The 12084-nt window shown below is 45.1% G+C and overlaps 1 protein-coding gene across 1 annotated transcript in view; it reads right to left on the reverse strand.

The window, feature by feature from the left end:
• The window catches only part of Prcc (proline rich mitotic checkpoint control factor), a 26429-nt gene extending 16263 nt beyond the window's left edge, over positions 1–10166 (reverse strand). Inside the window, exon 1 of the mRNA XM_031374305.1 lies at positions 9428–10166. Coding sequence (XP_031230165.1) covers positions 9428–9889 — 462 coding nt within the window. The 5' untranslated portion in view covers positions 9890–10166. The remainder of the gene's footprint in view (positions 1–9427) is intronic.
• Between the last annotated feature and the right edge of the window lie 1918 nt (positions 10167–12084).

Raw genomic sequence — 12084 nt, forward strand, 5'->3', positions numbered from 1 at the left:
AAAAAAAAACCAACAGCATAATTTGCCGGGCGGTGGTGGCACACACCTTTAATCCCAGCACTTGGGAGGCAGAGGCAGGAGTTCAAGCTTTGCTAAGCTTCTGAGTTCAAGGCCAGCCTGGTCTACAGAGTGAGTTCCAGGACAGCCAGGGCTACTCAGAGAAACCTGTCTCAAAAAACCAAAAAAATAAAAAATAAATAAAGAAATAAATCAGAAAGTAGAACTCAAAAGTTTCAGGAAGGGGCCGGAGAGATGTTAAGAGCACTGTCTGCTCTTCCGAAGGTCATGAGTTCAAATCCCAGCAACCACATGGTGGCTCACAACCACCCGTAATGAGTTCTGACGCCCTCTTCTGGTGCGTCTGAAGACAGCTACAGTGTATTTACATCTAATAAATAAGTAAATCTTTAAAAAAAATAAATAAATACAAATAAAAAAAATAAAAATAAATAAAAATAAAAGCTTCAGGAAGTCCCTAAAATGCATCTGGTTCCCAAGACCTTCTCCCTTCCAAGGTTCTGTAAGCAGTGCAGACAGTACAGACAGCTGCAAAGACAGCCTCTAACCTAACCTACAGAGCTGCCTACAAGCCCTGCAGAACTTCTGTGAGCAGTCACCAATGGGCCTTTGGTGTAAACTCTGAGTTGTGAACATTTTTAATTATTTATCTATTTACATTATGTGCATTGTAATTTTGCCTATATGTATTATGTCTGTGTGAGGGTGTCAGACCCCTGGACCTGGAGTTACAGGCAGTTGTGAGCTGCCATGTTGTAGGTACTGGGAACAGAACTTGGGTCCTCTGAAAGAACAGTCCCCAGTTATGAATACTTACAACCTCAATAAGCTCCATTTTACCAAGGTGGACTTTGATGGGATATTTTGATCTGTTGTAAGTCCCCTATTTGGGGTAAGGAGACATTTGTTCACAACTCTCCATGAATGTTGTCACACAGCACTGTTCAGCCTCTCAACCTGCACTACTGAGTAAAACTGGGACGGGGATGGTGTTGTTATACTTCTTAGCCTCACAAAACCCTACACCTCAGTGGCTACCACTATCCTCTCTAGCTGCCAAGAGTGACAATATACACACCATGCAGAGACTGCTGAGCAAGAGCGGAAGCAGACATGTTCCATTAGGCCAAGTCCAGCGGGATCTCCGCATCTATCAGTGCCTCATTCCCCATGGCAGCCTTCCTCTTATCTTCTCAGGCTCTGGTTCTGAGACTCTCTCCAAAAAGCAATCACTGGCTATCAGGGCCAGGAGCCAAGGAGGAAGTCAGGGTTAAGAACAGGCACTCCGCCTCTCCAGACTCCAAGTGAATTATCCTATTATCTCATTAGCTGCATTCATCAACTTCTTTAACTCTTTGGCCTCTTATCTGCCCTTTGGTTAGGATTTTGTTTTCTCTATTTGCTTCTTGTTTGTCTTCCTTTCTGATTTGTGCCTGTCCATGGGTCTCCTCCTTATCTTTTCAGTTAGTATCAAAACAGAGCCAAGCATTCATAGGTTCAAATCAAACCTCTGCCTCCACTTCAAAATTATATGGCTTGAGGAAACTTGTCAGTGTTCTCTAAACCCATTTCCTTCTAGGTAAACTAGGTAAACTAGAATTAAGAGCCTAGCACTAAAAGAAGTGGAGGTATGTGCATGCCAGTAATCCTAGCACTTGGGAGGTGAAGGCAAGAGGATCAGAAGTTAAAGTCACCCTTCACTACATAGGAGAGTTGCTGACAGCCCAGGCAAGACCTTATTTTAAAGGGGAGAGAAAAGAGCTCAATGCCATGCCAACATCTTTGGTATGTGCCCACAAACATTAGCAGGGCCCAACTTCTGAATTTGTTGTTTGAAATAGGATCTCACTATGAAGACCAGTTTAGCCAGAAACTATAGAGTTCCACCTGTGCCACGCCCACTTGTCTATTTCAGTCATATCCGAATTATCGGGGGTAAAAGCCTGATTAAGGATGAGAGGCATTATAGCCCCAAAAGGGAGCTTGTGCCTCCTGGATATTCAGTCACTGGTATCTTCTAACTCGGATGTGTTCCAGATTTGTCTTTCCAATCGTCAACACGCCCTCAAAGGTACCCCAAGAAATGATTCGTAAATGGCTAAGATTGGGCATTGTTTCCTGGCTAGTACAGTGTTTCCAACCTATCCCAATTCAATTCCAGGCTGTCCTTAGCTTGGAATTTCTCTCAAGAAATCTGCTTTGCAAGACAGGTTTTCCTCAGAGCTAGCAACAGAGGTCAAGCACATTCTTTAGGGCAGTCTCACAGAAGAAAGAACTGTTTCACATACTAGAGAGTAATGGAAAAGGCTTCCCTCACTCAAGGACATTAGCTAGAAGTGTTAGGTCGGAACTCTTCCGCCTGCTTCACACCTGGCTACCAGACCCTACTGACCTTGATGTGGCGGTCACTTGCCTACCTCAGTCTTGTGCCCCTTGCTGTAACCCCCGCCTGCCTACGTGACTCTTGTCATCTGCCCTGGTAGCTGTAAGCCTGAATTTCACCTTGTACAAATACATTCAGATTCACCACACCCTTGTGTCGAGTCTGTTTGTCATCCGCCGAATTATTGCCCACCTGACCAGAATTCTCATCCATGGAAACTCACCATCTCATGGTGGAAACTGGGGTCCCCGCAACGAACCCAGTCCACAGTACATCTGCTTTTACAACGTGAGTGCTGAGAATTAAAGGTGTGTGCGGCCATATTCCACAAGGAACGAATGAACCCTAAAACTTTTTTGTGTCAGAATATATTATGAAAATTCTAACATAAGACTTGCTATCCCGGCCAGGCAGTGGTGGCGCACGCCTTTAATCCCAGCACTTGGGAGGCAGAGGCAAGCGGATTTCTGAGTTTGAACACAGCCTGGTCTGCAGAGTGAGCTCCAGGACAGCCAGGGCTACACAGAGAAACCCTGTCTTGGGAAAAAAAAAAAAAAATCCCAGCAACCACATGGTGGCTCACAACCATCTGTAATGAGATCTGATGCCCTCTTCTGGTGTGTCTGAAGACAGCTACAGTGTACTTACATATAAATAAATAAATCTTTTTTTTTTTTTTTTGGTTTTTCGAGACAGGGTTTCTCTGTGTGTAGCCCTGGCTGTCCTGGAACTCACTCTGTAGACCAGGCTGGCCTCGAACTCAGAAATCTGCCTGCCTCTGCCTCCCAAGCTGGGATTAAAGGCGTGCGCCACCACCGCCTGGCAAATAACTCTTTAAACAAAAAAACAAACCTAAGAAGAGTAATAAAGGGGAAAGAAAAAAAGCAGACAATCACCCACTCCACAGATTATTCTCAATTAAGTCAGAAGCAGAGTGGAGCCGAGTGGAGCCGAGTGAAGCCTGGCTTGTGGGACATGCCTATAATCCCAGCACTAGGGAAGCTGAGGTAAAGGATCTTGAATTCAAGGATAACTGAAAACTGGGCCATACACACACACAATAAAACCCTATCTCAAACACACACACACACACACAATGGGGAGGAAATAATGATTATCAAGGAAAAGAAAAGATGTCTAAAGTTGATTTTGGACGCCGACTCTTCCCATGAACAACAGATAACTGGGTAACTTGGCTGATGTCAAATCAAGGGTTAGATTACAGTTTACTGAGATGATGAATAAAAGGAAACTTAAAAACAAAAACAAAAACAGCCAGGCAGTGGTGGCACACACCTTTAATCCCAGCACTTGGGAGGCAAAGGCAGGCGGATTTCTGAGTTTGAGGCCAGCCTGGTCTACAGAGTGAGTTCCAGGACTGCCAGGGCTATACAGAGAAACCCTGTCTCAAAAAAAAAAAAAAAAAAAAAAAAATCCATCTAGCACCAGGTCTGCCTATGTGCCACCATGCTTGTTATGCCAATAACAGACTGTAAGCCAACCCCAATTAAATGTTTTTCTTTATAAGAGTTACTGTGGTCATGGTGTCTCTGCACAGCAATAGAAATCCTAAAACATTCTGCAGACATACACAGACATGATACTCAGAACCAGAGCTATCAGAACCAGAAGGGATAGGCTAGTGAGATGGCTCAGCAAGTAAGAGCACTGACTGCTCTTCCAAAGGTCCTGAGTTCAAATTCCAGCAACCACATGGTGGCTGATGCCCTCTTCTGGTGTATCTGAAGACAGCTACAGTGTACTTATTTACAATAATCAATAAATCTTTGGGCCAGAGCAAGTAATGACTGAGCAAGGGGGGTTGACCAGGGCAAGCAGAAGTCCCAACAACCACAACCAGATGAAGGCTCACAACTATCTGTACAGTTACAATGTGTACTCATATACATAAAATAAATAAATAAATCTTGAAAAGGAAAGAAAAGAGAGAACCAGAAGGGATATAGCTCTTTAAGACCAGGTCAGAGGGTTGGAAAGATGACTCAGCAATTATGGCACTAGCTGCTCTTCTAGATCACCTAGGTTCAATATCTACTACCCACATGAACTAACAAGCAGCTCTATGTCCACTTCTGGGGATTATACGCCCTCTTCTGGCCTCCATGAATACTGCATGCATGCGGTGTACAGATACACTCAGGCAAAATAACCATCCACATAAAAAAATACAGATAGCAGAGCATGGTGGCTCCAGACTTTAGTCCCAGCACTCAGGAGGCAGGGGCAGGCCATCTCTGAGGTTAGGAAACCTTGTCTTTCTTGTTTAGTTTGGTTTTGGGTTTTTGTTTTTCGAGACAGGGTTTCTCTGTGTAGCCCTGGCTGTCCTGGAACTCACTCTGTAGACCAGGCTGGCCTCGAACTCAAAAGAAATCTGCTTGAGTGGTGGATTAAGAAGCCCTGTCTGAAAAACTCAAGAAAGAAAGAAAAAGAAAGAAAGAAAGAAAGAAAGAAAGAAAGAAAGAAAGAAAGAAAGAAAGAAAAAAGAAGGAAGGAAGGAAGGAAGGAAGGAAGGAAGGAAGGAAGAAACAGACAGACTAGGTCACACACATCTGAGAACCTTCAATATTCTTAGGCTGCCTTTCCCTAAGAGTTACGTTCAGAGAACAAAACTACCAAAGTGAATAAAACACAACTGGGTGGCATTCAGTGGACTATAATTCCTTCACACCTCAGAACCTCAGTGGGTCAAATAAAAAAGCCTTTTGTTTTCTGCCACTTTCACAAACAAATCTTTTTTCCTTTTTTGGATATTTGAGACAAGGTCTTGCTATGTAGCTCTGTTGGTTATGTAAATTCAGGGGGTCCCAAACTCAAGGCATTCCTCCTGCCTCAGCCTCTCAAGAGCTGGGATTACAAATGTATCCCAGCAAGCTGTTCTAATGCTACCTTCGTGCAAGAGATGATGAGCTTTTCACTGTGGAGAGAAGCATTCCCCAAATATAGCAAATATAATAAAACAATTAAGTCTAGGGGGAAAACGAGAGAAGAGGAAAGAAGCAGCAAGCAGATTGTATTCTGTTCCACTCATGGATGGGCTTTCTTTGGCCACAGTTAAATCAAGATCAAGGTTAGTTTCAATGGGGAAACAGAAGGCTTTTGTAAAAATCTTAGACCAACCGGGCAGTGGTGGCGCACCCCTTTAATTCCAGCACTTGGGAGGCAGAGGCAGGCAGACTTCTGAGTTCGAGGCCAGCCTGGTCTATAGAGTGAGTTCCAGGACAGCCAGGGCTACACAGAGAAACCCTGTCTCAACCACCCCCCCAAAAAAAATCTTAGACCAAGAAATGACAAACTTAGGTGAGAATAAAGGACGGGTGATATGAAAGTTTTGAAGCAGACTGGAGACTCTAGGATCTTCTTCCAGAAAGAATCCATTTGTGTCTATTCATTCAGAAAAAAAGTTTAGAGTGCTCCCCATCATCAAGGAAATTTTCTCTTCACAACAGATGGAGACCACCATAGAAAACCACAACAACTAATCAAAATGCAGAGTTGTGGGGGCTGGCGAGATGGCTCAGTGGGTAAGAGCACTGACTGCTCTTCTGAAGGTCCTGAGTTTGGATCCCAGCAACCACATGGTGGCTCACAACCACCCCGTAATGAGATCTGACCCCTCTTCTGATGCGTCTGAAGACAGCTACTATGAATTGTGCCAGAGTGAGCGGGGCCGGAGTGAGCAGGGCGGCAGAGGTCCTGAGTTCAATTCCCAGCAGCTACACACATAGCTCATAGCCATCTGTACAGCTACAGTGTACACATAAAATAAATAAAATAAAATAAATCTTAAAAAAAATGCAGAGTTGTGAAGCCTGATCCCAATGGACAGACACATCTACCAACAACTCCTACACACAAGGTTGAAGTAACATTAGAGAAGAGGGGGCAGACAGGTCATCTGGCAATTTGCTAAGACATTGTGTCTCCTAGCAACATCAAAAACTACACCCACGCCGGGCGGTGGTGGCACACACCTTTAATCCCAGCACTTGGGAGGCAGAGCAGAGGCAGGTGGATTTCTGAGTTCGAGGCCAGCCTGGTCTGCAGAGTGAGTTCCAGAACAGCCAAGGCTACACAGAGAAACCCTGTCTCTAAAAAAAAACAAAAATCAAAACAAACAAAAAAAAACCCTACACCCATCAAGTTTCACCCACATGATTGCCTAAACATGAGCTGAACAAGGACAACAGCAGCAACCCAGGAGGCCTCAACCCTACAGGCAACTATGCTTAGAGTGGGAGAAAGTCTGCCCCAGGGAAGAGCATACCAACTGGCTGAATGATCATCTCAGAAAACATACATACAGAACAAAATACAGTATGAATAGGTTATATATTTAGAAAAACATATATTCATATATACAACACACATATACACACATATACACACACATACATGCATGTTAACAACAAAAATTAAAAAAGGACATAATGGGCTGGTGAGATGGCTCAGCAGGTAAGAGTACTGACTGCTCTTTCGAAGATCCTGAGTTCAAATCCCAGCAGCCACATGGTGGCTCACAATCATCTGTAATGAGATCTGACACCCTCTCCTGGTGTGTCTGAAGACAGCTATAGTATACTTATGTATAATAATAAATCTTTGCCCTGGAGCGAGCAGGGTTGACCTGAGCAAGCGGGGCCAATCAGAGCAAGCAGTGGTCCTAAGTTCAATTCCCAGCAACCACATGAAGGCTCACAACCATCTGTACAGCTTCAGTGTACTCATATACATAAAATAAATAAATAAATCTTTGAAAAAAAAGACATAAATTTGAAAGAAAGCAAAAGGGGATGTATATGAACGGATTTGGAGAAAAGGAAAAAATCATAATTATAATTTCAAAAGTAAGAGAAGTAAAAACAAAAATGTATGGTCTAAGTAACTTCGAAGTAACTTCTGCCTTCATGGAGTTTCTATACCAGAAAAGGGAAAAAAGCTAAATATATAATATAATGTAATAAGATAGTTAAACTACAGAGAAAAAGCAAGACCAGACATGGTGGCTCACATCTTTGATCCAGCACTCACAATTGCAGAGGCAGGAGTTTGAGGCCAAACTTGGTCTATATAGCAAGTTCCAGGCCAACTAGGGCTCCATAGTAAGACCCTGTCTCCAAAAAAATCAAAGCAGGGAAGAGTGGATAACAGGAAAGGGCAGGCCAGAGGTGCTGTGAACAGGCCTCTCAAGCCAAGACTTGACAGAGATGATGAAAGACCAAGACAGCTACTGGGGGGGGGGGGGGGGGGAGACTGAGAGAATCAAAGAACCTTACGTGCGAAAGATAAGGATGGCCCTTGGTAGCTTGGAAAAACTAACAAAAATCAGAGTTGGCAAAAGAAGCCCAGGATGGACCAATTCATCTACTAAAAGATAGAAAGCAAAGAACTGCCACATGCTGCCCCCTTTATCATGGAAGTCCTCATGGAAGAGGCCTTGTCTTTTCTTGCTTAAACATGTGAAAAGTGACCTAAGTCAGGCATGGTGGCACAAGTCTTTAATCCCAGAACCCAGAGGCAGAGGCAAGAGCATCTCTCAGAGTTCAAGGCCAGCCTGGTCTACAGGGCAAGTTATAGGGCATCTAGGACTATATAGGGACCATCAAACAAACAAACAAGCAAACAACATAATCTTAGCTGCCTCTTCTAGAAATTATACCCTAATGCTCATCTAGCTTTGACAATACCTAGGTAGTAAAACTGAGATTTATACAGACACGGTAGTCAATCTGCAATAAGATCTTGCATACTGGACTCCACTAAATATCTGTAAATAGTATGTTAGGGCTGAGGATATAGCCCAGTTAATAAGAATGTTTGCTTAGCATACACAAAGCTCTAGACATGAAGGTAAGCTGCATAAAGCAGGCATGGTGGTGTTCAGCTGTAATCCCAGCACTCGGGAAGTAGATGAAGGAGAATCTGGAGGCCAATCAGCGACTAAATTTGAAATCAGCCTGGGCTACCAAGCCCTGGTTCTGTAGGTTATAATCCCAGCTACAGGGGAAACTGAAGCAGAACAATCTAGATTTCAAGTCGGCCTAGACAATATAGAAAAACCATTTCTCCCCAGGCAGTGGTGGCACACACTTTTAATCCCAGCACTTGGGAGGTGAATTTCTGAGTTCAAGACCAGCCTGGTCTACAGAGTGAGTTCCAGGACAGCCAGGGATACACAGAGAAACCCTGCCTCGAAAAACCAAAAAAAAAAAAAAGAAAGAAAGAAAGAAAGAAAGAAAGAAAGAGAGAAAGAAAGAAAGAAAAACTATTTCTCAGAATAAACAATAGAAACAGGGCTGGGTTTTGTAGCTTAGTGGAAGAGTGTTTACCTAGTATGAGTGAGGCTACAGGACCAACTCCCAGTGTGTGTGGAAGTGAGGGTGAGGTTACACTCAATTTCTTATACCAGGGATAGTGTAATATACTTTTTAATCCAGCACTAGGACTCTGAGGCAAGAGGATCACAAGTTGAAGCCCAAGCTGGGCTACACAGTGATTCAAGGAAAGCCTGAGCTACAATACTAGAACCATCTCAATATAAATAAGCATTCCATTTCTTCTCTAACACCACTCATGTCCTTTACCTCCTGCAGGCCTACTTATTTTAGAGATGGAGCAAAGGATAAGGCTGGTCCTGGATGTTCAATAGGAGCACTTTAGTCCTACCAGTGTCACTTCAGGTGCCACTTTTAACCTGAACTCAATATGGGAAGAGAGACCAATCGAGATGAAGATGCTAAAAGGGAAAGATGCGCCTTGGCCTCTCAATACCAAGGATACCATGCATCCCCTTCTGCAAGCAAGCCCCAGGTTCCAGAATGCCTCATGGCCAATACCCTAACTCCCCAAAGCAGACAAGTTCAGCTGAATTTAACCGCCTTCTAAGAGGATTCTAGTGGCCCTAAGTCAACGGATGAGTTTGTTGAGCTCCATTATGGCTACAAGTCCTTCCTACCCCTAAACTCAAACCCAAAAGGACTTGAGGTCCCCCCACCCCAAGATACTCACATCGCCCTTATGCAGCTCCGGCGCCGCTATCCTAACCGGTTCGGTTCTCTTCTTTGGCTTGGGAAGCCCCAAGGGGGGTCCGACACCGCCCACAGCTGGGGGCAGACTGAGACCAGGGCCTTGAGGAGACGGCAGCCCCAGCCCATCCCCAACTCCCGCAGCTTCAGCAGGGCTCACTCCTGCAGGTGGCGGGAAGCCGCCCAGGCCAAAGGGCAAAGGTGGAGGAGGCTGCAGTCTGGGGTCTCCGGTGGGCGGGGGCAACAAGAGCGGCGGGGGAAAGGCTGGGGCCATCATCTGGGGGGGCGGGGGCAGCAAGGCCGGACCTTTGGGTGCGGGAAGAGAAGCGAACAGGCCTCCTAAAGTGGGCCCCGGCATAGGAGCTGCCACATCCTCTTCCTCCGGCTCCGGCTCTGGCTCATCCGGCTCACTGTCGTCGCTGCTGGCATAAGCAACCAGAGACATGGCGCCTCCCGCCTTTGGGACGCCCTTGCTGGCAGACTAGGCCTACTTGAGACCCGGGATGTCCCGGCGGCCTAGTAGGCTCTACCAGCGGGCAAGGCGGGGAACCGAAAAGCGCCCCCTGCTCCGTGCTCTAGAACTATCCCCGGCAGGAACCCATGGCTAGGGTTGATTTCCACCGAGTAAGAATTCCCGCTACACTTAAGCTCCTAGCACCAAGCAACTACACACAGCTAATGGCCGCCGAGTCACTCCGCCTACTACTCGCCTCACAGGCTTAAGAACTACAATTCCCAGAGAACATTTTAGCAACAACCCCATTCTCTACCTCAGAGAACTCAGTGCAAAGCATGACGGGAATTGCAGTCTTAAGGTGGAGTAAAGGGTGCGCAGAAAGACAGAGCAATCTTTCTCTGATGCAGGGATTCCTGGGACTCGTAGTTTGTTTATTTGTTTGTTTGTTTGTTGTTGTGGCCTTTCAAGTCCTATGTTACTACAAGCCCCATAGATCAGCGCGGTAGCACGGAAGCATTTAGAGCATTTCGGTACTTGAAGTTCCTCAGAGCACCTACTAAGGTTTATGGGAGCTGTGGTACCCTTAGAAACTGCAAGTGTTGTCGGGAAAGTGATGATGTCTGGGAAAGTGGACGAGTAAATAACTTAAAGGGAAAGTTATCTGTAAATAAAATGATGATGCTTCCGAGTCGACTAGGGAGTTAGAACAAAGCACACCAAGAAAAGCCAAAGCTCCAGGGTACGTGTATGAAATTAAGATTGCAAAACCGGAAAGAAAAGGCGATCACAGGCATCTAAGAGCAGGGCAGTGTGATGGCATAAGGCTTTAATCCCAGCACTAAGAAGCAGACTCAGGCAGAGCTCTATGAGTTCGTAGACCAGCCTGGACTACCAAGTGAGGTCCGGGACAGCCAAAGTTACACTGAAAAACTCTGTCTCTGTCTCGAAGAAAAAAAGAGAAAAGTGAAAAAGGAAGGATGTGATCTCTTTAGTCGGTGCTTAACCATTGAGTATACCAGTATACATCTAGGACCAGTAAACACCTCCCATGAAACCTGTCTCCAGTGGAGTGTGGAGACTTGGGCTCCTTCTGCAGCTAGGGCAAGGTATCCGAGATTCATCACTTTACCTCAGTAAAGGGACAGACTATGAGAAATCACTGGTGCCCGCCCTATGGTGCATGGGTCTTTGGCATTCATTTAATTGCTGGGTATGCTGTCTGCTCTGCCTTTGGGAAAGACCCTCACATCCACCCACTTTTTCGGTAGGCTTTTTCACATACTGTCTATCTATGATGATGTGCTTTCCCTGTGATCCTGGATCCCTTTCTGTCACCCTCTGAGGGGCCTCTGCTTGCCATGTCCTTTATATATGAATCTGTCTCTCTGTGGATACCTTCCTGCTCCTGAGAACAGAGAATCTTTGAGGTCAGCCAACAACAAAAGAGCTGCTGAAGTGTGTCAGGGAGGCTTAAGAAAGTGGGAAGGGTGCTTTAAGCGAAGGATGAGGACTGTAATGACAGAGTGAAAGGATGTGGCTCTTCTTCACCATCATCTTCGCCAAGTGTCTGAACATTTGGCTTCATTTGGCTTCGTAGACAAACTTACACCACCTTCTCTAGACATCTGCTTAGATCTCCCAGAATAATTTTTGTGTACACCTGTATTTATACTGAGTTTAGGCAGCCCAACATTAGAGTGCTTACCTAGCATGCACGTGATCCAGAATTTGATACCCCACTGCTACCTGTCCCAGAACAACAAAAGAACATTTTTTAAAGATTTATTTATTTTATCCAAGTACAAAGTCACTTTCTTCAGACACACCAGAAGGGGGCATCAGATCCCATTACAGATGGTTGTGAGCCACCATGTGGTTGCTGGGAATTGAACTCAGGACCTCTGGAAGAGCAGTCAGTGCTCTTACCCACTGAGCCATCTCTCCAGCCCCCCAAAACAAATTTTAATGTGTATAAGGACAAAAAGTGGGGCTGGCAAGATGGCTCAGCGGTTAAGAGCACTGACTGCTCTTCCAAAATCCTGAGCTCAGATCCCAGCAACCACATGGTGGCTCACAACCACCTGTAATGAGACCTGACACCCTCTTCTGGCCCATCTGAAGATAGCTACAGTGTACTTACTTATAATAATAAATAATAATAAATAAATCTTTTTTTTTTTTTT

The sequence above is a fragment of the Mastomys coucha genome, unplaced genomic scaffold (assembly GCF_008632895.1).
Source record: "Mastomys coucha isolate ucsf_1 unplaced genomic scaffold, UCSF_Mcou_1 pScaffold16, whole genome shotgun sequence".
NCBI classification, from domain to species: domain Eukaryota; kingdom Metazoa; phylum Chordata; class Mammalia; order Rodentia; family Muridae; genus Mastomys; species Mastomys coucha.